This window comes from Thunnus thynnus, chromosome 11, assembly GCF_963924715.1.
Source record: "Thunnus thynnus chromosome 11, fThuThy2.1, whole genome shotgun sequence".
Classification (NCBI taxonomy): domain Eukaryota; kingdom Metazoa; phylum Chordata; class Actinopteri; order Scombriformes; family Scombridae; genus Thunnus; species Thunnus thynnus.
The window spans coordinates 31814395-31841113 of NC_089527.1; the positions used below are offsets into that span (position 1 = coordinate 31814395).

Here is a 26719-nt window from a genome sequence, read left to right on the forward strand (position 1 = left end):
GAAAATCATTGTTTTTGGGAATCATCCAACTCTGCAGTCCATGTATGAGCAGAGTCTTACTAGACAGACCCTGAAGATCATCTCATCCAGCTCATGTTCTCCACTGTGAATTCCAACTTTTAGCCTCTGGCAGAAGATACGAAGTTCCCTGATGTAGATTAAAAAATAGATTCACAGTCTTTCAAGTGCGTCTTAAAACAACAGTCAGGTGTCCATGTGAACAGTGAAAGAGGTTTTCCTCGCTGTAATCATTCCTCCTGTTCATACTGACTGTTAAAAGATCCTTCAAATGTGTTTTCAAAGGAAGTGATGGAGGCCAAAATCCACAGTGTGTCCACACAGTCATTTAAAAGTTGATGTGAAGCTTATATGAGGCTTCAGCAGTCTGAGTTAGTGGATCAAGTGGATATCTGACACATTTACAGTCTTTTTAGCATCAAATTCCCTCTTTGTGTTTCCTCAGACAGTGTTTCCCTGTTGAGCTGCAGGTGGAAGTATAGAAACAAAAAGAGGAACTTTGGCACTAAAAAGACTGTAACATTGAAAGATATCTGTTTGATTTGACTCATTTTGAAGCTTCTTATTAGCTTCAGATAAACTTTTAAATACATTTTAGCACAGAAGGAGGACTGTGGATTTTATATTGTAAGTGCATTATGAAGGGTCAGTATCAACAGGAGGAATGATTACAACAAGAGAAACATGTTCCAATGTTCATTTGGGCTCCTGACTGTTGTTTTAAGACTTGAAAAACTGTGAAGTTGTCCTTTTAAATGACTATAAATGCTCATTTGTACCTACATGTGTTGTTCTGAACTTTTGAGAGTAACCCGAGCGGTTGATGTAGTACTGACAATCTTTTTTTATGTCAGTGAATTGTATATTGTGAATGTTATACTTTGAACAGAACTGCAGTGCAGCATCCAAGACAAATATCCCCGCTGATCCTCACTCTAGTTGTCATGAGTGAGTTCTGTATGGATTCAATTATTTAAAAAGCTGTAGCTCTGAACGTTCAAAAATACCATCACTGTACATAATTCTGGGTTTCGCAGAGTTGTCCAATATCAACATCCTCTCTGGTGAGTGGGATGCTAAAATTAGTGCGCTAGTGAGATATAAATGCTAATGTTTTAACTGTAGGATTTCAATGTGACACACTGAATTAAATCGGCACAAAAACAAAACTGACAGCTTCAATCCAGAAATATCAGAGCTGTTTGAAACAACATCTGTTCCTCTGTGGTTTCATTTTGCCTCATACAGGTGTCTGCACAATGCCTCCGTCCTGCTGTTCTCTCTCTCTCTCTCTCTCTCTCTCACACACACACACACACACACACACACAGAGTGGACTGATAACACAGTGACAAATGTCTAATTGCACCTGGTTTATGTCTCATTAATCATTCACTGGTCACAGTTCCATTTATTGTTTTGAGCTTTATTTTTCCAACAAAAGTGAAGCTACATTGACATCAGTGATAAGTGAACTTACTGCTTTTTAAATACAGTCGGGTTGTCGATCAAAACAAATTGGCATCATGCTGTGTGTTCATTTAAAGGGCCAGTCTGTAAGTTTTGTGTCCATATACAGTAGCAGTCAAAAGCTTGGAAACACTTATTTTCACATAATATATAACCAAAGGAACTGCTGTTTCACCCACATTATTGATGTAAACAAAATATCCCTCACTGTGATTTAGTTTTTAGTCATATATTCAATGCTTGAAAAAGAAAGATCCATCTTGTTATAAAAGAACCAGAGCTGCAACAATTAGTTGATTAATCATTTCGTCAATTTCGCCAATTGACATAAACATTTAAATCACCAAAACTCTTGCTGATTAACTGTTGTTGCTTTTCTCTTTTTATATGATATTAAAATAAATATCTTTGGGTTTTGAACTGTTGGTCTGACAAACCAAGTCATTGGAATTGAATTTTCTGACCCATTATAGACTAAATGATTAATTAGTTGCTATAACAAGAGTCCAAAACCCAAAGATATTCAGTTGACAATGATATAACATGAGAAAAGCAGCAAATCCTCATATTTAATCAGCTGGAAGCAGAAAATCTTTAATATTTCTGTTTGTACGATTATCAAAATGCTTTGTGATGAATCTTCTGTTGATGGACTAACCCTGAATCAACTGCTTTCTATCAGCTAAGCAAGTTAACATGTCAGATTATCCTGTGAGCTTCAAAAAAACAGACTCCATTAGCTGAATGAAGACCACAAGAAGCAGCTGAAAGCTCTGGAAGCTAGTTAGCAGACCTGTCAACAGTGCATGAGATTCCCTGTTTTGAGCTGCGTTTACACCTGCTGTGAAGTTGTTTTACACTTAAATACAAATGATCTAAAAACACATGAAGAAGGATTTGAGTAGAGAAACGGTGAATTTGCCCTTTAACACCGACAACAACACACTGACAATCTGCTCGGCTCAAAGCTGCTGAAAGCTTCGACGTGGCCAAACGAGCCTCTGAACAAGCAGGTCAGTGGGAACACTGGGGCCCTGCCAGCTTTTGTGTAGTAGCTCGCTAAATGTCGGGGGGGGGGGGGGGGCTCGGTGTTTGTGTGTGTGTGTGTGTGTGTGTGTGTGTGTGTCAAAGCCATACACCCTCCTCTCATGTTGGGAGAGCAGAGGCCCGGTCCTTCCCTCCTCTGTGACCGTTGTCCACCTCTCCCCCTCCTCTCTTTCTCTTCCCCTCGTCCTCTTTTCCTCCTTAAACTGTCTTTTGTTTTCATTTTCGTTGGCATTTCTGCTCTGTCGTTGTTCGGGCCCTAAATGAGTCTTGACTGGCCTGCGGGCCACTGGAGAAGCACAAAGGACTTCGTTCTACTCGCTACAGTTGATCCATTGTGGGCATCCCACAATGCACTAATTGGCGATGACAATTAAGCGCGGTCGACACTCAGCTTCAATTTGCCTGCTGCTCGACATACATCACAGGCAAATGAGAGGCTCTGAGCTCGCTGCTCTCCCACACAATCTGTATATTCACCCAGCAGGTTTACATGCACTTTTATTCACATGGATCCGCTCTGAGCTCATAAACCTGACGACCAGCCGCTAACCCACACGTCATCTTCTGTCACGTCAGCAAACTGTGAACCCCCTTTGTTCATTCTTCACCTTGTGAGCATTTGTAGAGAAAACAATCTCAGCACAAGGACCATTTAGTAGCCGCTCCGGAGCTTTCGGTTATATCATAGGATCCTCCTCAGCGGTTGGAGTTGTCATGGAATTGTAGTTGTTCATTCTCTTTAAAATCTACTGTGTTCACAGCTTGAACAGGCTGAAAAAGACAAAGCTTCAAACGATCGAACTTTAAAGCTGCACATATTTCGTCATAACTTGCTACAGATGTTTGGAAGCTCAGATCAACAGTTAGCTGGGAGGAAAATAACAAACGTGTTAATCAGCAGCAGTGAAACACTAGTAGCTGGATTAAAGACCTCATGAGATGAACACTATAACGTCCTGGAAAACATCTTCAACCAAACCATAAAGTCAACTCAAACTAAACTACTGCTGTGTTATCACATGTTCTCAGACCATGTTTGAAGGTTTAAGTGTTTATAGCTGTTCAAGCAGCCACACTTGAAGGCAGAATAAAAAAATGGTTGTCATGGAGAAGGACGAGATGCAATAATTGGTCACATGAGAAGGTAGCGCAAACTTTCAGATATTCATAGTGATGCATTCAGTTGTTCACATACAGGTGGAATGTCAGATTTTCGGTTTTAGAAAGTTACAGAAATTGTCGCTCAAACATGTCGACACCTTCCAAACTGGCCTTCAATGCTGCCCTCTAGTTCTGTTTCAACCAGAAGTACATCATGGTTTATTTATTGACTCAAGAACATGATGAGATGATACAAAGTTATAATACCATTATTATATAGTCGACAAAACAATCTCAGCACAAGGTCCATTAGTAGCTGTACTGGAGCTTTTGAGCGAATCACAAGATCTTCCTCAGCAGATTAAACTGTAGATGTTCAACAATACAAGCAAACATAGTTGTGTGTGTTTAGCTTCATGAACCATCAGAAGTTCCATACATACAGTATCTGAAGGAAGTCAAACACCAAAATGAGAATATTTCTTCAAAGGATTCAAACACTTTCACTATTAAGAAGTTTGTCTTTATTGGCATCAGTGGCTAGCGGACAAAATTGAAAAAACAAAACCAGACAGAAGGAAAGAGGCTGATCAAATCACAGAAATCAACTCCCTGTACTTGCATAAGAGTTTGGCTGTGATGGAACGTAACAATGATAAAAAATATAACTTAAAAAGTGCAAAATAGAAAGGAGTTTCAGTCCAGTTACTCTGTTTTAAATACTGTACAATATATTCTTCTCCAAACACATCAAGTAAAACATAGTGCGATGATCATCATGTGCCTGCAACATAAACATTTCCAGTCATGTACTCGCACACAGTCCTGCTCTCATGTGTGTAAACACTTCAGTGCGCTGCAGTGATTCTCGCTCATGAAACGGCTGCGAGATTTCATCTCAGACGTTACAGTTCTGTCAGAACTTGCTGTTGTCACCTCAGTGAGAAGGACACAGAACAGATGTATGTTTGTTTTTTATACTACCTTCATATTTACGCTTCCACATCCAGATGGAGATGAAAATGGCAACACTGTAGGAAGAGTGATGAAACAATAAAGAGCACAAACATGCACTCCCAACATGTGTGAATGAACAGAGGAACAGACTGCATGTAACAGGTTTTAAAGTCTACACGTCATCTACTGCAGCTACATAGAGGCAAACTACAGAGACCAGCAGGCATTGGGCTGGTTTTTTTTGTTTTAGTGCACACAAATGAGTGATTCATGCTCTCAAATAAGCATCAGTGTACTGTAGCAGTAGGAACCTGCAGTGTATTTGTCCCAAACACTTCAAGTACAAGATGTTCAGTTCAGTACACAAGTTTTTTTCACTTTGTTACTTTCTTTTTCTCTCTGAGTCAGTTATCAGCACCCATGAGTCATCTGTTCTACACACAACACCAATCTGCTGCATTTGTAAATAGTCTCACACATGGCTAACTTTTTGGTAAGCAAAGCTACAGTTTTGGGTTCCGGGTTGGTTTCGGGCGTGTGCAGAAATGTATTTTTTTTGTGTGCACAAATAACAACAACTCCAAAAAAACCAACTCCTGACACCTGCCAGGTTCTGTAGCCAACAGCATGATATAAAAAACAAATTCACACATTGAAAATACAAAATCAAAAATACTTCAAATGTTTCGCAACATTGTCATTAGACCTTTATGCAGCAGACACAATCAGTCAACAATAACTTAAACACTTCTTTTTTTTTTTTAAATGACTTCAAAATAAACAAAGACTTCAGTGCACTTTTCCCGCCATATATTTAACTACACTGGCGTGTTATGTGTCAGACTACAGTGTCCTACATGCTGTATTAACATGAATAACTGAAAGTCTGCTTTTCACAAAAATACATAGATTCAAATAAACCCGTTATAATTCAGGTTTGTCAGTCGGGTGCTGATTACAGCAGCTTGTTCACACAAATTCCCTTCAAAGTAAACATGCTTTTATGGCTCAAATAAGCTAAAAAAGGGGGGACTGAGCTTCAGAACAGAAGATAAAATCCATCCGGCCACATCAAACCTCCAGTCTCCTAGGAAAGAAAACAAGTAGCAGAAAGCAGCAGCTGTATTTCCATCCAAATTTTAGCGAATCCAACTTTAAAGCTGCACTCTGGCTTCTTGTTAATGCTGGGAAACTGTTTGTGGACAGTGAAACAAAAGCTTTACTCACAGCTTTAAATAATGAATGATTTATGTAATATTCCAAAAAAGATTTTCATCCGAGAAGCAATGTTTTGTCTGTTGGAACTATGAAAACAAAGTTGTGTCTCATCAGATTTATATTCCCTCATAAAGTGTTCATGTTAAGACAGCGTAAACAAATAACTAATTATAAAAAAATATTCTAATCAATACATTCCTGACTAGCGTTCATTTTTCCAATATTTCAGTAAAATGTGCCTTTAGAACTGGATGGAAACACAGCTGGTGCCACATGTAAGAACACAAAGAGAAGCCTTTACAGATGAAGGCAGTGGGTTATAAAGGCCGTCATAAAGGTTGCATAGAGATACTAAAAGCTAAAGCTGCGATCATGTTTGGATTCTGCATGAATAAAGCACAGCGGGAGGAAGAATCGCAGAGGAAGAGGAGGGGCAAGGCAACAATGAAAGGATCAGTTACAGTAGATTATTGCCTTGTTATTTTACAGAAGGTGTGCTCACAGACTGACGGAGAGTCCCTTTAAATTAACGTCCGTTGACATTTGAACACTGATAAAATGAGTGTGATCAGTGAGGTAAAAACATCTTTCTGTCAACTTATAGTTGTTAAAGACTTTTAATCAGAGCAGTCATTTAAACTATTTTATTATTATTATTATTATTATGTGAAACATCCCTACCTATCTAAAGGCTTTAAACACTTGTATTCTTCTCAGAGAATAGCAGCTGTTGTCAGTTATAATGGATTTTTATATTTTCACAAAAAGAAAAAAAATATCAAAAATGTCTACAGAAACATGTCTTTCACCCGTGCAGCCGCTTTGTTCCAAACATTTGTATTTGCTAAACACTTCTGTGTGTCAGAAATATTCATCTCATAGAGCATCGCTGCAGTTTGTAGTCTGACAGCGTAACGTCGTACAAAACAGGATGATGTCACACTCCAACTCATGATTATTATTATTATTGATTTGATGATTATTTTCTGTGTTAATAGATTCATTGTCTGCTATAAAAATGTCAAAAAATTATTGCCTGACCATCAGTCCAAAACCCAAAGATTCTTTCATGTAAGGATGAGGAAAAACACATTCTCATGTTTCTCTGGACATTGTGATACTTGTTTCCCAGCAGGAACACTGGTCCATTATAACTGACACCAGTAACACTGGTCCATTATAACTGACACCAGTAACACTGGTCCATTATAACTGACACCAGTAATACTGGTCCATTATAACTGTCACCAGTAACACCGGTCCATTATAACTGACACCAGTAACACCGGTCCATTATAACTGACACCAGTAACACCGGTCCATTATGACTGACACCAGTAACACCGGTCCATTATGACTGACACCAGTAACACTGGTCCATTATGACTGACACCAGTAACACTGGTCCATTATAACTGACACCAGTCCAGACTGAACACAGCTGCTACAGAAACTTGTTACAGCCACCTTTCAAGCCAACAGGATCTAACAGTTTCATACTCAAATGATTTTGAGCAATGTGTCACTTTAACATGATTATGAGAATCAGTTAATTATTTAGTCTATAAAATACCAAAAAACTGAGACAAAAAGCCCAGAGGCCGAGGAGACATGTGAAATTTGCTTGTTTTGTTTGACCAACAGTCCAAAACTGAAAGAAATCTTCACATTTCAGAAGGTGGAACCAGAAACTGTTTGGTCTTTTTGATAAATGACTTCATTAATCTTTGTGGTTTAATGTTGTGTTTCAGCTCTGAATTTAATGACAGATGGAAGACGTTGGTTAGAGTTCACCACCAAAATGTTCCAACTATCAGTTTGGATGTTTCTCGTTTATCTGCTGTGATTTTTACACATCTAATGACTCCTGGAATAAGAGATGAGTGATGGTGGTGATGGATGACCTGGACGTGTATGTGAAAATGTTGGACTACAAAATACACGTGTGTCAGTCTGTAAAGCTTGGTGCAGCAGTTCTTCAGTTGGGTTTCTCCCTGCTCAAAGCAGGCTCAGCTCAGGTGCGTGTGTGTGTGTGTGTGTGTGTGTGTTTGCAGGTAAACACAAATAAATATACACCTGATGGTGCATCAGATGCTGTGAGCTCGTCCTCTGGTTGAAACAGTAACAGAGTCGGTTGTGGACACACACACACACAAGTCAGAAAAACAGGCACTTTGTCCAGCATCACGGCCTGGCAGCACCCTAATTGTTACTGCTGTTGTGTGTGTGTGTGTGTGTGTGTGTGTGTGTGTGTGTGTGTGTTTGTCTCAGGTGTCTTGGTAGGGCAGGTGAAAGCACCCGGGGCTGTCGTCATCAGGCGACCAGAATGAAGATGGCCTCTTGTGGTGGAGTTCTCTGCGGACGCAGCGGGGACACGGCTGGGCTTTCTGTCGACACTCAGTGTGGAACACAGCGCCGCAGCCGTCACACCTGCAGACACACACACACACACACACACACACACACACACACACACACACACACACACACACACACACACACACACACACACACACACACACACACACATCAGTCTCTCTGCCATTCTCCAGTCCTTGTTTAGATTTGATTCATTCTGATTACATTCATAATGAATGAATCTCCAGTGTTTCACACCTCAGGTCTGAATAAAGCCTCCCTTCAACATCTCCACTGTTAAATAACACAAATAAAACAAAAACCACCATAAGGCTTTTATTATCAAGCAGTTGCAGCTTCCTGTAGCCTTAATCACTGATGTTAGAAAGTCCAAACAGTTTTTTTTGTGGTGTGTTTTTTTTCCACAGAAGAACTGCAGCTGTTGTGGAAAAGTTTTTGTGAGGTTTCAAACACACTTGCAAGCACATGCTCTGAGAGGTATTCCATCAAGCTGGATAAAGGAAAAGCCTCGCTTATTTAGATAAGCCTCGCTAATTTAAGTGAGAGTTCCGTTCCATTCCTGCAGCTTATATGATTCCCCGCTCAGTAACCACGGTAACTTATACCGCAGAACTAGCCTGCTCCACAGCAGGCTAACTGTCAAGCCTAATTTAGCTGTGTGTCAAAGAACGTCGACGAGCAGAAACAAACTCCTAAAAGACGGTTCCATCGAGTGTCTTTTTGCACTGGCATCACTTTTGTCATGTCTGTGTTCAGAAACATAGATGGAAGATCAGTGAGGGACCTTTACAACAACACCTATTTCACTTAATCCCCATTTGATTCATGGTCACTTTTGTTTTGGAGTGAACCCTTTAATTTAAAAGCTTAGCATTTATAATTGAAGAAATAAAAGTGTGCCAACATTGTTTTGAAGTTAATTATTGATTCATTCACTCACTTTGTTCAAGCTGCGAAGACAAAAAGAAAATGAAATCCAAGTTCAAAGTCCAAACCATGACCTTCAGCTGTGTTTAAATTTATACAGTGAAAACTGCTTACAATGATATTTGACACAGACGTTTGTGATCACTAAGTGGTTTCCACTGTACTTATATCCTTCTCCAGTATTTTCATCTCCAACCGCAGCTTCTTCATTTTTAACTTTCATTGACGCTTGTAAATTGAACGGACATCCTGTGAAAGAGAAAATGTGCCAAAGAGTAGATGATTATGTAGTTGGTAATGGTAAGTTGGTAAGTTAGTTCTCTTAAATTTGCTAAGCCATAATGTTAAACATACATCTGATATTATCTAACCTGCTGATAATATAGCCACAGTCAGTGATCTGAGTGTATAAAACAGTAAGTAGGGACTTCACTATCCCAGCCAGATTCATCCTGCCGGTTCGGGGGATTGAACCGACGGCCTTCTGGTCATAAGCTCGCTTCTCTAACCTTTAGACACCCACTGCCCATGTACATAGGCTTCTATAATTTACACATTTAATCTGTCAGCAGTGTTTTGCCAAGCCACCTCCCTCACCTTGTTAGTTGCAGCAGTATTGCCTTTTTTGGTGATGACTTTATATTCTTCATATCAGCAGGTTTGTCCTGCTGCTGAGAAGAACACTGCTCTAGTTTTCCCTTCTTTCTGTGACGTTGTATCGTCTTTTCGACAACTGTTCTGGGCTGCTTATGTCCTCCGTGCACACACATGCTGCGAGTTTATTCAAGCCTGGCTAGAGTTAATATTGACTAGACACAGCTGAATTGTGTTAGTGGAACAGCTTAAGCCTGAAAGTTGAGGTTAATTCAAGCCAGGCTTTTTCAAGTAAGCGCAACTTTCTTTAACTGCATTGATGGAGTACCCCTCTGCTCTGTCATGATGTAAACATATACATATATGAACCTATCTGGGTTAGAGGGTAAGGAGGGATGCACGGTATTATCGGCACATCATTGGTATCGGCCGATAAAAGCTCTAAAATGAAATATCGGCATCGGCCATTTCTGCCGATTTGTTGCCATCTCCTCTGCCGCCTGACTCTGCTTCCCTCCTCGGACTGTTTCACCCTGACGGTCTCTGTGTTTCCTCCGCAGGCTTCACTTCACTCAAGCTGCCCGTCAGACCCGCTGCTTCTTCCCACTTTAACTTGAATGACTAACCAGGGCTCGGGGCTCTGGTTGGATCCACATGCAGAACCGGGGCTAACGTTAGCTGGGAGCCTAGCAGAGGCCAGCTGGCTGTGCTTCCCTCTGGTCATGCTGCGGCTAACACTCTTGTGCAAACCCAAAAAACCCAAAATGTATAGAACTGTAACATTAAGACAGAGGAAATACCAATCATAAATAAAGAAAAATACACAAAACCTGGAAGGAGTCGGAAAGCAGAGATGTTCATTTTGCACTGTGTACTTCTGTCATACTTAGAAACTGAGTGCTCCAACACGCTACACTAGTTGTTAAACTCCACACAGTATGAAATTTAAGCCTCACACTTTGTGAACAGCAGTGTCTCTGTCTAGCTAACATGATTTCACAAAGTGCTGTCACTGCCACTCCTCATGCAGTGTTTGGAGCCACAGTTGATAGCCATCTTTCTTATCAACGTCCTGGTTCTTATGAATTTGAAAGCAATACCCAACCATCCAGAACTCCCAAAGATCAGCTCTGATGATAATTTAGCATCCATTTCAGCTTATTTACTCTGCTTTATAGACGTTCACTAGCTACATGAAGGAATTTGCAGTATAGATGGACTAATCCTAAGTGTAGCCTGGCCTAGCCTCTAAGCTAGTTTGGAGACCTTTGGGATGAAACTTCTTTCTAGTGACATCACAGTGTTCCCTCCTCCCCAACCGACTCTTAATAAAGGGAAACGCTCTATGACATATTCTATTAAATCCGGGCAGTGCTCATTTCCTGTACAATCAGTGTCTGAGTAAGTAGTTCTACTCAGTTCCAGTCCATTACAGTAGAACAGCCGTTATCAGTCAACATTTCACACTTCCTTCACGGAGTCATAAAACACAACTCAGCGAGCAAGGTGTGTGTGTGTGTGTGATAGTACAGACTGTGTTTCAGTGTGTGATTCTGATTAGCTCTTATCTCTATCACTCTGACCCGCAGTGACGAGGACCTGGACTATGTTAACTGTCCGTGTCGAGAATACCCCCTCAGCCAACACAAACACACACACATACACACGCACACCTCTCATGCTAGCCAGTGTCACTAACAGGCAGCAGGCTCGCTTCTGCTGCACTTGCTCACGTACACATATTTGATGCTTTTATACTTGTAGGGATCCTTATTTACATAATGCATTCCCTCTCTGCTGAACCTCACCTGAACCCTTAAACCAATATTAAAAAGACATATTTCCTCTCTTCGCTCTCGTTGTATCCATCCAAGCAGGTAGTTTTGGTTTTATGTGTCCAGGCTTTGAGATGTCTGCTCCACTCTCCACTCAGGACAATGGAAGACAATAGAGTTTTGGTTTGTTATGCTCACAGCATTAAAAATGATATTTAAGAGATTGCAGAAACAGCGTCCCTGTTAGTGGGTGATCCAGACCTCACTGTGGTCTGCTGTCTTTGACAGTTTCAATGACAACTGTTGACAGTGAGGTCTTTAGATAACCGAGTGTAGCCAGGACTTTGTTATTGGAGAGACATTTCTCATCATATGAAACTGGAGGCTGAACCGTAAGTGAAGGATATCTCAAAATCTGGACGTACAATATTCTCTATTCATGCAGTTCGATATCATCAAATCTTCATTTCATCAAATTAAAACCATGACAATATACGAATATATATTTTTTCAAATTAGCAAATAATGCAATGTGTAAATCCATCATAAAAAAGGGGAAGAAGGAGAAAGAAAAAGAGACAAAAAAGATTGAATACATGAATATAAATACATATATAGAGCATGATTAGTTGACCTCAGGTAGTGGGAGATAGCTCATCATTGCATGTTGATTTAATATAGTTCAGCCATTTCATTTTTTCATAAATATACATAATAATAATATTAAAACTATCGGCAGGGTTAGATACAACCACAGTGTTTTTTAAATTTTTGGAGAACTGAGTTTTAATGTCTTCACTCTCTGGGTCTCAAACTCAAACGGTCATCACAAGCAGCTATGAAAATAAAAAAAATACTCTACCAGAGGGACTGTGGATGAAATAAACCTCACTCAGGCAGTGACAGATCAGACTACATGTTTCAACTTGAGCAAAAAATTCCCGCTTATCCTCAGGCTGTTTGACTCCACTTCATGAGCATACAGACACAACTGAGGAAAAAAAACTGGAAGAAAAAAGAAAGAACTGATGTTCCTGATAAGTTTGGAGCTGTACAGTAGGTATGTTGGCTGTTTGTGGAAAACACTAGGAGGTCAAATTTGCACAAATAAAGTCAGTCAATCATTGTAGGTAGAAATTCCTGGCATTAATAAATCAACATCATCATAAAAAGTGAACTATGCGTCTCTTCGTGGCAATAAATCAAGACTTACCTCATGATATTTTAAACTAATAATTAACTGCTCTATCATTAATAAGCAGGTTTCTGTTTTCCTGTATTCCTGTGCTGAGGAAGTGTTTGAGAAGTTGTGTGATGTGAGGATGTGTACCTCTTGGAGGCGCTCTCCTGGAAGGGGTAGATGACCTGCCCGTTGTGGCAGAGCTCGCAGATGAAGCCTTTCTCTCGACACAAACTGCAGCTGAAAACGTGGGAGCTGGCAAACTTGATCACCTTGGACAAGAATGGAGCCAGTTTTCCATCAATCACCTGGAGGGGTGAGGAGAGAGAGGGTTAGGGTGAGGGGTAGAGGGGGTCAGGAAGAGGAGAAAATAAGAGGCGACATGGTCACCAACAAAGACACTTTGATGAAAAATACACTCAGTGGCCAAATACATTAGTTCACCTACTCATTAACTCAAACTAAGTTCTGTATGTAAAGATGCACAAACACAAAAACAGTTCAATCCTAGTAAGTCCAGTTAGAAGGTTTATTAAATGCAGACTCTTAACAGCAGTTTATGCTCCTTTGAGGCTGAGTTTAACAACTTTTGAAAGTCATGGCAGCAATAACTTTCTCCTCCGTGTCATCTGTTTGCAAGGTAAACAGTGCAGTTAGCACAATGCTACAAGCAAATGCTACAGGGAATTCTATCTGTACGGTTGCTGTACCAACAGTATAAAATAAACTTTCAAAAACTACACTGTCACTGGAAAATAAATTGGTATCACTATCAGCTATGAACAATACAAACATGACAAATATATATTAGATAGATAAAATAAGAAAAATACAATCTGTAAAACATTTATCAAAATTAGAACCATACTGAACTATAATAAACATTTCTTGTTATGAGGGTAAGCCTGTATTGTGAACACTGGGTTCATTTTTGATAGTTAACTAAAGACTAACTCATTGATATGTATACATTTATTCTTCATTTACCGTTGCTGTTGTTTCTGTCTATGCCATGCTGCTGCACACAAGCTTATTCCAACTACTGCTTATGTCAGCAGATTAAGCAAAAATCAAAAACACTTTTCGAAACATATCTACTTCTGTACTAAAATGTCTTGTTACTTATTGGCTGACATACATATAAATCCATACAGATACACATCTGATGCACTAAATGTATCTGTTGGGTTCCTGTTTTTCCACATTGTGCTATTGCTGGTCTAAAGCAGCATAACACAAAAAGCAGTTACTGTTTGATCCGAATGAACATATTGAGTGACTACTGCCATTCAGTTATATATAAATGATATTTGGTATTGATCCAGGAAGTCGTTTAGTTGAAGAGAAGTAAATTATTCAGATGTAGCATAAATTTTAACCAAAATCTCAGAAAATTGATGCAAGAAAATGTGAATTAATATACGTTTCCATCCACTATTGTTTTGTGAGTATCAATAGTTGAGTGCATCAAAGTAAACAGTTGGTTTCGCTGATTCTTTCACTGAGTGCAGTAAACTACAAAATGCAACACAACCCAATGACGTCATTAATAGAGCATGTGATAGACATCCTGGTGATGGAGAGCATGATGGACAACATCATAGCTTCTTGCTTTGGGAAGCATTTTGATAACAGCCCTGTGTCAGTTATACAGACAGCGGAGTGGAAACTTCAGGGACATTTATGTCACATGCTTCCTGTACGTCATCATTCGTTTCTAAATATATGTTTTCATTGTACTTTGTTGCATTTTGCTTTTATCAACACATCAACTTTTGCACCTCATTCAAGCATAAAAACATCTTTTGCAATATTTCTACTTTTTAAAATTTCCACTCACTTTTTATGCGCAAATTTGAAAAAGCACATAAAAAAGGATGGATACTCAGTCATTGGCCGTGAGTCTAAGTCACAGTTCTCATTGGCTAACATGATACGACATAGCCAAAGGATAGCCAATAACAGAATGTCCCACCCAGTGAACGACAAAAATATGTAACCAGTGTCCCGCAGCAGCACTCTGCACGCTGATGGAAAGATCTGATAAACAAACATTAAGCTTTAGAGTGAGTGAATACCTGCAAAAAGTAGTGGCTACTGGCAGCTTTTAACTGATACAGTTTGTAAAGCTGTTAGTTTGTGGCGAACAGACACAGATTCCTTTGATGCGGTGTGAATTGAGGCAAAGAGATGCTTGTGCAACCTGAAAATGTTTGAACATGAGTGGAAATTTTGTACTTATTCCAAAGCCATAAGACTCTTCATGGAAGAACAGAGACAAGATCCATTTTTAATTACAAAAACTGATTTGAAAATGACTTCAACTAAGACAAATTCTCTTGGACATGGAGGAAAAGGTGTGGAGGGGAAGCTGAAGAAAGGAGGAAGACAGTAAATGAGGTCAACGCCTTTTAATGGCAACGCTTGGCAAGTTCCTTTAAGGACCAGGAACAGGGGGGGGGCCTCAATGGATGACTCAGAGAGAACAACTGTAAGTGAAAAGAAAATCTTAACAGACATCAAAAAACTAAATATGTTGGCAAAGCTTTGTGGTATGATGTTGATAAAGCAGACAGGAGAAGCAAAGTGAGAGCAGAATGTAAAACAGTAGAAAGTATGAGAAAGAGTGGTGGAGATACAATATACAAGAGAGATCTTGAGGGAGAGCAAGAGCCTGTATTCAGATACAAGTGCTTCCACCTGGCAGAGCTCTGGACCTCCCAATTATAACCTCCTTCATGCTGTTTGTTCCACGAGGAGAAGACGAGGACATGAGAAGGACCGAGAAGGAAGAAACCACACACACACACACACATACAGGAAACAGTACACTGAGGTATACTGATCATGTTTATAGTAAACCAAACACTATTACACTTTACACTGAGATGAATGTCCTGCACTGAAGGCTTTTACTGTAACAACACATACTGTGCGCTAATGTACAATATATGATATTCAATTATCAGACCAACATGAGACCAATATCTCACTGGAAACAGGATCTATTCCAGTCAGAGTCTCTGGCAAGACTGGACTTGACTCAACATTTACAGTAAAACTGATCAGCTGCAGCTGACGGTTATTTATTTTTTTAGTTATATAACATGCTTACAACTTAAGCAACATTTTAAATGGAAACATAACTACTGTTCTAGAAGCACATACCTCACTGCACACCAGATGTTCAGTCAACCTGAAGAAATTGGATGCGAAATACGTTGTTCCCTCCAAAAAACTTTTATTATTTTACTTCCACATGTAGAACCAGATTCATCAGTTTCTTCCTCTGCTTGAGAATGTGTCCAGAGGAACTAATACAGAGGAACTAAACTTGGAACTTTAGGTCCCTGTTATGCAGTCCTGTTTGTGTTTCCACCACATCTGATGAACCAGGTAGATCATGCAAATTAGACCTATGAGGAATTAAAAATGATGGCAGCATTTAGAGACTAGGGGTGTGCTCCAATACAAATATATTATTCGGCAAAGCACAAATAATGGGTTTCATACAAATATTTTAAAAATTATTTGTTTTCATGAAGTAAAGTTTTATTGTAACACTTTAATTTTCTAAAATTAAAAGCATAATAAAAACAAAAACAGGACTTTTAAGCCTCTTTCCACTTTTATTTGAATACAAATAATTTTGCTGCCTCAACAAGTACAGATACAAATACAAATACCAGGCTCTCTGCACATCTCTATTAGACACACAGTATTATTATTTCTGGTATAGAATGTAACCGCTGTGAAACAATCAGAAAATAACGTTTTATTTCTCTCATTCACTGCTTTGTTCTCACTCTCCTCGCTCGACCACCGCTACTCTCTCTCTCTCCTTCTCTCTCTCTCGCTCTTTTTCTCGTCCTTTTTAAAATGAGTTGGGAAGACAACAACAACAATGCCTGACTTTACTTTCAAGGTTATCAAATGAAGAGAAATGTCCTTCCCTGGTTCTAAGGTGGTCCTAAATCAATACTAGACTGCCTCTTTGTTTTATGAATGAAGCGGCACACAAGTTGAGGTAGCCGCACCATGTACGTTTGACCAATCAGCGACCATCATCCCTGCAAACCCCACCCCCCACCAAGCAGGCTTTTTAAGGGATAAGACAGTCTCCCCGGAACTTAATTTAGACCCTGTTCCCTCCAGTGGACATGCAGGTAGAGGTTTGTAGTACTTGGGGAAAGTTCCTGTGGTGGAAAGGAGGCTTTATAGTCCCTCTTGACTCCGTATACCAACAAACTATTAATGGTAGACAAGTGCAGTCACGACAACCGTATCAGCATAATTTATAGATTGTCAACTATAGTTCCAGATATGGTTATGGTTTTTCTTGACACTCTATCCAGTGTTGCAGCGGTTTACCAATATTTTCTCCCAACTTTCTTGATTAGAATCAAAACAAATAAATAAATTAATAAATAGAATTACAAAAAATCTCACAAGGTTAAAGGCGGTTCAGTTTATTTTGACTACATTAAGGCGACTGGGTTTGGGATGTTGTGGAACCATAAATGGCATTTGGGGGTGTGTCTACACAGTATGTTAATGAGCTTTAACAGAAACAAATACTCAATCACTCTACTAGTCAAACAACAGAAAAATTAATAAGCAACTATTTTATCACTTTTTGGGCAAAGATTGCTTTAACATGAACATTAACACAACACTAACAGAACATTATCTAGTCCCAGCTTCTCAAAAGTGAGGATTTCTTGCTATTGTTGTCTCATGTGACTGTAAATATCTCTTTTTAGACTGTTGTTCAGACATCCCCATGGGCTCCAGGAAACTGTGATTGGCATTTCTCACTATTTTCTCACATTTTATGGACCAAATTATTAACTTATTGATGGAGAAAATGATTGGAAGATGGATGATAATAAAATGTGTTTGTTGCAGCCTGAGCAGATGATCTTGTTCTACATACCTTGTGATAAATGAGGCTCCTATTGTCTGATAAAATCTAAACTGTTTCATAAGGTAGGTAACATGTTTGCTGGGCACTGATTTACAAGACTCCACAGTGTACCCATAAGTGTCCCTAATTTAATGGCCTTCTGTATATGATGAAGAACGAGTACAGTCCAGTACAGATGATAAATGTTTCCAGGCAGGCAGACAGACAGGTACTGAGGGTGACAGACTGATATATATGTCCCCTCTGCCCAGCGCAGCCAACACCAAACCTAAGCAGTCCGGTCCAGCCCAGTCCACATGACGAATGGCTCTCCTGATGGAGGCTGACAGGCTCAGTAATTAAGGCCCTCTATAATTGGACTGGGCAGAATCAAACGACTGGCAGCACAGCTCTGGTGGCTGACCGTACTCTGGAGGAACGGTGGGAAAGAAGGATGGAGGCACAGAAAGATGGATGGATGGAGACTGACAGAAGTAAATGGACAGATTAAACGAGGGATACGGTAATAGAAAGAAAACAACGAGCAAATCCAATCCATCTTCCTGTGTGTGTGTGCATAAAGCCCGAGGCACACATTTTCATCTGAGAAAAATATTCCAGCTGTTACTGCATGTTATAAATATATAGTCACTATTTTATTAGCTGCACTGCAGTAGCTCTGGGCAGCAGGGTCACAATGGGACAATCATTTAGAACTTCAACCCTTTTTGTGTGACCTTGCTTTCTTTTCATTTGTGCCCTCGCTCACATCCAACGATGACAACGATGAAGAACAATATCGACAGCTATCCTGTCTGAGCCGAGCAGCTGCTGGACTGCTGGCAGCTCTCTCAGTGTGACTGGTGGACGTTTGGGGTCTACTGGGTAGGACTAACGTCTTTATGAGGATGCATCCCAACCTGGGATCAGGACACCCATAAAATTGGAGTTTTAAGACAATTTCAACATGAAATTTCATATTTTGTCAGACTACCATGTTTCTAATCTTTTGTTGCTGCTTTTTGTCTTAAATAAAAATAAAAGTAGACAATCTGAGAAAGTAAAATCTCTTACGACTCAGAGATAAATGCAACATATGATGATAACCACACCCTCATTTAAAAACTGATCTTGAAAATTCACAGAAGTTTGACCCACTGCAGCCTTGTTGTCCCCTCAGTAAATGAGTCTATTGTTGTTCTCTTCACTAACAAAACCCAGTGGAAAATAGCCAGCCGTGCTGAATGCTTCATCATGACACTAAACCAGCTGAGACGTAATGGGTGAAAAGCATTTTGGATTCAACACCGCGTATGGAAAAATTGTGAATGAGGTTCTATAAAATCCAACTGTAGCTTTACCACAACAACAAATCACCCGTTAGCTTCTACCTCAAGTGAGGCGGCACAAGCCACAAGAATTTGTGAGCAATGCAAAAGTGGAGAGTTACTTTAAATCTCTAATTTCTGCCATATTCACAGTAAGACTCTACAGCAGCCTACAGGACAAATAGGACAAACCCTACAGATGGATTCACATCCTTTACCCTCCAACACACACACATACACACACACACAGTCAAGTCAAGTCAATTTTATTTATATAAATCACAACAGAAGTTATCTCAGGCACTTTTCACACAGAGCAGGTCTAGATTGTACTCTTTACACACACACACACACACACACACTTCATCTCCTCTGCCTCCATCCATCCCCTTAAACTCCTCCCCCTCCAGTTCAACCTCTTTCTCTGCTCCACGCAGAGTCTTTGTGCTCCAAAATCTCCTAATCCCCTAAAACTGCTGTTTAACAGCCGTTCGCCTGCCCTCCTCTCTCTCTCTCTCTCTCTCTCTCTCTCTCTCTCTCTCTCTCTCTCTCACATACACACACACACACACACACACACACACACGCACGCACACACACACACACACACAGACTACCGCAGCTCCATTGAGGAACTAGAAAGCCAGTTGGGATTACATGGCTGGAGAGACCAGGGTGAGCTCTGTTTGGATAACACAAGCACACACACACGCGCACACACACACACACACACACACACACACACACGTGCACACAGAAGGCTTGATATATATTAGTTGCTAGTGTATGCATGGTGGAGTGTGTCTCATCAGGAGTTCCCCAAACTTTCGAGTAGCTCAGCAGATGAGAAGATGTTTTACCAGTTGTTAAAACTAGTTTGTGTTTTGTACAAACATGCAATCTTCAAAATAAAGTATATCCTCGTTACAGTTTTGCTATCTAGAGCCCCATTCTGATGGGTTTAACATAACACGCGGAAGTGGGGATTTGAAATATTCACTGTGCTCCACGGTAATTGAACTCATCATTTGAGTCATGACTTAGTGTACATTCATGGCTACACTGCAAACAGGAGCTAATAGCTAATTCAGCATACTTTTAATGCCATCAATTGCCAAAATGTAAAGAAATATCAGTTAAAAATGGCACTCAGATGAAAATAGCAGTACCACCTTTAGCTGAAATTATAACAGCCCATTTGAAAATAATTCAGAAATCCAAAAAATGAATGAAAAATTACAATTTGCTTGTTGTCATGGTGATCCAATCAATGTGTACACACTCGCGTTTTTTTGGGTCCCGCTCTCCTAAATAAGGGAAGATCCTAAAAAGAGTTTGTTAAATAGTTACCTGTTCTGTGTATTGGCTATGATGCTTTTCTCTACAGTCTGAGAGGTTTGTAAAAGTCTGACTTGAGGAAAAGTGTTTTTTTGTTGCACTTTAGTTTTAACGTGCCTATAGTTGTGAGTTTCACCGAAAACCTCACAGATTAGTGTGATTGCTGTTCTGTAATGAGCTATCATGTTTGGCACCTTCACAATTCTAATGAATGCATTTATTAACAGAGATTTTCTTGGCAAACGTAAATTCAACAAATACATAATCCATCATAAAGCTTGACTGCAATTATTCACATCAAATATTTCTTTGACGCTAATAAGAGACTATAAGAACAAAACGCAGCTTGTAGTACGACTCAAGGAGGTGTGCTTTTAGCCCTTTAAACCTACACATTCTTACATTATTACTATTGTTGCCCATTCCCCACATAAAGACACATTTCATGACCTCGTCATACAGAATAAAGTCAAAGCCATCAAGAGAAACTGGGAATCTTTCTGAGAACATTTACCTAAGAGGCCTCTGTGTGTCTGCACAAGTGTGAGTGGAGAGGCATGCCTGGCATAGAGGGAATGCCAGGGTGTCACTGTGGGAAGCCTGCTGCACACACACACACACACACACACACACACACACACACACACACACACACACACACACACACACACACACACCTACTTTTCTACTACTTTAGTCCTCACACAAAACCCTAGAAACAATCCCTTAACCAGAGGAGGATAAGGGCAGAGTGGCCTTAGACAAACACATATGGTTTCTCCAAATGAACTGGTTCCTAATAGGGCATATGGGTGGAGGCTATTTGTCGGGAGGTGAATAGACTAGTGTGGTCCAGGGTTTAGCCAGGGAGAGTTTAGCCTTCACTGACCTCTGAGCTGGAACAAAAAAAGCCATGTTGATTACGAGCGTCATTTTATTCAGGAGGTGAATCAAAAGAAACACGCTTGTTAATATGGAAAACCAATTAAGTAGCAGAGTGCTTGAGAATCTCTAAGAGGGGGGGAGAGAAGGGGAGGTTAGAGGGTGAGTAAAAGAGAAGAGGGAGGTGTGCAGACTCAACCGCACCTATTATTAAATTTAGTACATCATCACCTGTTCAGGGTTTATAAGTAAACCATAGCGTTTTAGTGGGGAAAGAGAGAGTGAGGAACTCACACGCATTAACACACATGTGTGCTGAGCATGTGTGAGGCCAAGGGGATGTCGGGAAGAATGGAGGGATGTCACGCTTTGTTTTTCTGCCTGTTGATTCTGAATGTGACCAATTAGTGAAGCAGAGAGACACAGAGTGTGGGAGTGGAGGAGGAGGAGGAGGAGGAGAAGAAGGAGGAGGGGGTCCAGTCTCTTTCACCGTGAGAGTCTGTGGCCAAGCACTGAGTCAGAGAGGGATGAAAGAAAAAAATGGGGCAGGGTACAACATAATGAACATAATGACAAACAAAAGAACTTTTCAGTCATTTGTGGCCGCTTCCCTCTGACCCCCAACTCAGCTCGACGACTACATACTGAACTGCTGAAAGGCCAGGATGTGTTTCCTTTTTTTATGATCTCTGCTGAGAGAACACACTTCAATTCTCCAGGTCTCAAAAATAAATTCTCCTCACACATGAGATTGAAACAGAGGTGGGCGGTAAAACTGGTATTAATAGCAGAAACACCAGCAGAGATATGACAGTTTGTAATTTGTTAAGAAAATGTGCTGATTAAATACGTGATAACAAACAAAATGTCTTGATGTTAGAAAATAATAAGAGTTTTTCCCCACCACAGATATGAATTCTTTCCACTGAGACCATTGTTTTGTTGGATCAGGACACTTGAAAGAGCGAACTCTGGTCTAAATGGGGCTATTAGAGGGTATTACCCTCTCTTATCACTGTTATGACCAGGACACTTGCCAAAGGAACAAAGGAGAGACTGTGTTTACTTAAAGGATGAGGAATGGGTTATTCTATATGTTTTTATTGTCGACAAATCCCATGAAAAGACTAAAACTAACAATGTGTTGGTCTGTCTCTCAATACTTTCTATCTTCTCTGTCTCTTAGTCTCAATTTCACTGGCTCTTTCTGAAGATGCCATTCATGACAAACAGCTCACAATATATAGTTTCATTTTTTAAGGCTGAATAAGTTCTTAAAACAGCAGGCCACTGTAGGTTTTAGAAAACATTAGATTACATTTGCTAAGGTGGTGTGGCTCATTGGTGTTTTTAAGAGTTTTAGGCAACAATGGAGCTCTATGGCTGGCTAACATTTGCAAACTAGCTAGCTAAAAACTTCATACCTTTTTCCACAATAAAGTTGATTCTATTCTATACAAAATTATCAACTTGTCAGTATAGCTACTATCAGAACTACAGCTCTCTCTATTTTCTCATATTTCCTGTGTTTTCTTACATGGAATTAGCATTTAGCTATTAGGTGAAAAATAGGTGACTGGGCTCTAATGGTACCGAACATGTTAGCTAATGTAGCAAGCCAGCAAAAGTTAGCAAGTGTGCATAGCCAGAATCCATAGCGTTTGTCTCCTAAAACTGCAAGACAAACTATGTTATCTGTGCTACACTGTTAGAGAATAATGGAATTATAAGCATGATTGTGTGATTAAATGGTTTTAATCACTGACAGTAACTAATGCTGAGTTTAAGATGTCCTGACCTGGCACAGCTTGTTGCCAACTGAACTGTCACAAAGGCTCTGATTGTTTCTACAACCAGCAAAACAGTCAACACCAAACTGTTTATTAAAAAAAAAATCTAAGATGTGGGTGATGATTCAGAGATCTGGATCAGGCTACACACAGCCTACACTGAAGCTTACACTAGCATACAGTAAATGTATCCTTTATTATAAATTAAATAATACATTTCTTTACCTAAACTAATCCTAGGGTTGTTGAAGAAGTGATTACCAGCCTGATCTAAAGTTTAAACTAAACTGGGTTTAGTTTTAATACCAGTTATGGTTCATGTCAGACATGTGAGTAGCGTCACTATCACTATATGCAAATTGGGATATGGGTCTGTGCATGTGTATGTGTGTATGTGTGTGTACCTGCTGCAGGTCCGCCATGGAGTACAGGTGAATGTGCTGTAGCAGGTATTCCCTGGGGAAAATTCTGTGAAGAGATGAGAACAAGTTTTAATGCATGATTCTCTGTGAAGCAAGTCGTCTGTTCAGCCAATCAGTGATGAGATACAGCACACCGCCAACAAGGAGGAAAAACAAGAGAAAAAAGAGGTACAAAGGACAGTAAAATTCAGTAAACTGACCTTTAAGATTCTGGTTGTACTTATCAGATAAAGTGCAATCAAGTAAGTAAATAATGTGTGTGCATTGTTTTCATAAAGCTGACTAAACAGATAAAATATACTGAACTTTTCCTGCAGTGCCAGTTAATTTTAGACACATCATCTTTTGTATTGGACACATTTACGTCTTTCACCATTTAAAAAAAGACCATAAAAAGCATTAGGCAACACCTGTTCCCACATGGGGCCCGGAACATCAATAAACATCATCAGGCTTTGAATGACTTGATTACATTGGTATTAGGTTTTATTCATTCTTAGCAAGATCACTGACTTGCAAGCATATAAATATGGAACAATGATCACATAGTGTAGGTAAATATGAGCATTACACTGATGTAATGTTTAACCCCAGCCTTTCAGTCCATGGCCCTAAACAAAGTAATAATATTAACCTTCAGCCACTCACATTCCACCTTCTTGTATTATGTGACAAAGCACACACAGCAGAGTTCTGGTGACGTGCAACGCTGTGTATGTGTGTGTGTGTGTGTGTGTGTGTGAGGCCTCCTCTCAGACCACTAAGATGGATGGCTCCATGTTAAATCCTGTCTAAGCTGTGATGAGTGTCACCAAAACACAAGTATGTGTGTGTTCATATGTGTGTGTGTGTGTGTGTGTGTGTGGTATTTGTGATGCAGACACCTCATGGTGATAGGCACCACCGATAAACTCTGTTTGGCATGTAACCAATGGTTACCACATCAGTATTCATCAACACACACACACACACGCACACGCACACGCACACACACACACACACACACACACACACACACACACACACAGGTCTGATAAACACAATCACAAATACACACTAGCTACTTGTTGATTGTGTATTCAGTGCCCAGATGAGCACACCCAGAAAGTGTGTGTTGATCTTGATAAAAGTACTTGAGATCTAACACATTTTAGGATTAGATTACAGTAGATAGACAGGTCCACACATGTGTACAAATGCACACACATGCCAACAAGACAATATTTGTATAAGACCTGATAGTCTTTGATTCTATATTTTATTCAGTGCTCATTCCAGTCCAGCGGACACACCTTTCATTAAAATTCTGTTATCACTCAGTGATTATATTGGTGTACTGAAGGAGGGTCTGACCTGAGTAAGAGTGTGTGTCTGTGTGAACCAGCAGATGTAGGTAGTACTGCAAATATGTGTGTGTGTGTGTGTGTGTGTGTGTGCAGGGGTTGGACAACACATTACAATCTAATGCAATCCCAAACAATATCTCTGCAATAAATCCTATCTTTGTCAAGCTTATAACATTCAATTTGTGTTGATGGTGTCAGAAAAGTGCTGATACAGCTTCTTGGAAGCTCTTAGTTAGTGATGTTTGTATAACCCTCATTTACATACATGAAGTGGCTAAGGATCAAGTTTTTGTACCGATAGTACTGCAGCTCTGCAAAACAAGAGGCATTCACAGCTTATAATTCTATAATTCTGCAACAGTGAGTGCTCAGTCCGTCTCTGTGGCTACTGGCTAGGTGGACTATTGGGTTTATGTCGGTTTATATGTAGCAACGTCATCATGCAGAAACCTACGTCATGTCACGTGGGAAAAAGTTTTTAAAAGGGCTTGGGAAAATGGCATTTTGACACTAAAATATACGTACTTCAACCAAAATTTGAATTTTCAGATTTGAATACATATGGAACACTACTGGGAAGATATAAAAACCTCAAAAAAGCAAAAAATAATGGACCAACCCTTTAAGATCCATTTTACAGAGTTCTTGTTTTAAAACAAGTTAGCTTAGAAACATTACAACCAACTCATGTAGCTGATGCTAGCTTAATTAGCTAGCTAGCTAGAGCTGATCAAATCTGCCAGCGACAGTCGTGATTTCAGCTTGCAAAATTGATGGTTGCCGGCTAGAAATGGTCAATTCATTTGGTCAGACCTAACCACAAACATTGTTAATTTTCCAATAAGAAAGACTCAAGCATATTAACTTGTTCACACACCTATTAGCACACATTCCCCTGTAGGTGTCATTGCAAGAAAGCTCATGTCATAAGGATATGGACATCAGGGCACAACAGGTACAGGTTTATTTATTGAGATCAATTCACACCTTAACTGAACTTTGACAGTAAACTTTGACAATGCTATCACGTGTTTAAGACCTGCTGCACTGGGCCAAATACTGCCTTTGGTAGCTCATGTGGATGTGTGTGTGATTGTGTCCGTGGCTCTCTGCCTGTATGCAACAGACACCTCTCTTCAGATCCACCCTGAAGTAGACTGATGACTAGGGGAAGGTTTTAGCGCCATGGCCCTCATCAATCCTGCAGTGTTTGGAAGTGGCGGGGCACTGGCCGACACTAGCTAATGGGCCTGAAGTAAACACAGAACACAATGATGCTGCTTTGCTCTGCTCTGCAATACGGTACAACTAATGTAGGTTTTTTAAGGCTGATAAAAAATACCAGTAGTTTTGGTTTGAAGCTACTTAACAGGGCAAAAAGTCTTAAAAAAAAAAACCATTTAAATCATGGGGTAATAAAACCTTTCATTGATACTCATGTATGTCCTAACCAGCGATGGGTTTCTACATTTTGTTTTCTTTATTACTGTGTTTTAATGTGTTTCATGTTACTTTTAGTTAATGGAGCTAGTTACTTTTAGGGTCCTGACCGTGATCTGGTCCTGATCTTTTTTATTTAGCTGAAAATTACAAATTAAATATAATATTGTGGTTTTCCAGTGACTTGAATTTACTGTAATTAAAGCGTTTGTTCAAACAAACTGCAGAGACAGATCTATCTTTGAGATTTCTGTTGCCATGCAAGTACTATGGAAGTGTTGTGCATTCAAAAATTAGTTTCTTTGGAACAACCGTTTACCAAGACTAAGATCTACATGGCTTTATTGCTCTATATCTCTGTCTTTATATGGCTATCTCTCTTTTTTTGTATTTTTATTGCAAAAGAGAATTAATTAAATTCCAGTCTGTCCGCTGAAGTGGATGCCTCTCCTTTAGAAACAGTCTGTCGGATCAGAATGTATTAGTGACCCGGACCAGGCCACGGAGTATCCATCAGCTCACAGACAAGGCTTTCAGAGTGGGACCCCACTCAGATAAACAGTCATCCCCCTACCATCACACACATGGACATATACACACA

General features: G+C 39.8%; 1 protein-coding gene across 2 annotated transcripts in view; it reads right to left on the minus strand.

The window, feature by feature from the left end:
* Positions 1 to 4137: 4137 nt before the first annotated feature.
* Positions 4138 to 26719, minus strand: part of plekhm3 (pleckstrin homology domain containing, family M, member 3) — a 48673-nt gene continuing 26091 nt past the window's right edge. For both annotated transcript variants that reach the window (XM_067604476.1, XM_067604477.1), the window contains exons 6-8: positions 23315 to 23378; positions 12817 to 12974; positions 4138 to 8241 (exon numbers count right to left, since the gene is read on the minus strand). In XM_067604476.1, coding sequence (XP_067460577.1) covers positions 8079 to 8241; positions 12817 to 12974; positions 23315 to 23378 — 385 coding nt within the window. In that variant the 3' untranslated portion in view covers positions 4138 to 8078. The remainder of the gene's footprint in view (positions 8242 to 12816; positions 12975 to 23314; positions 23379 to 26719) is intronic.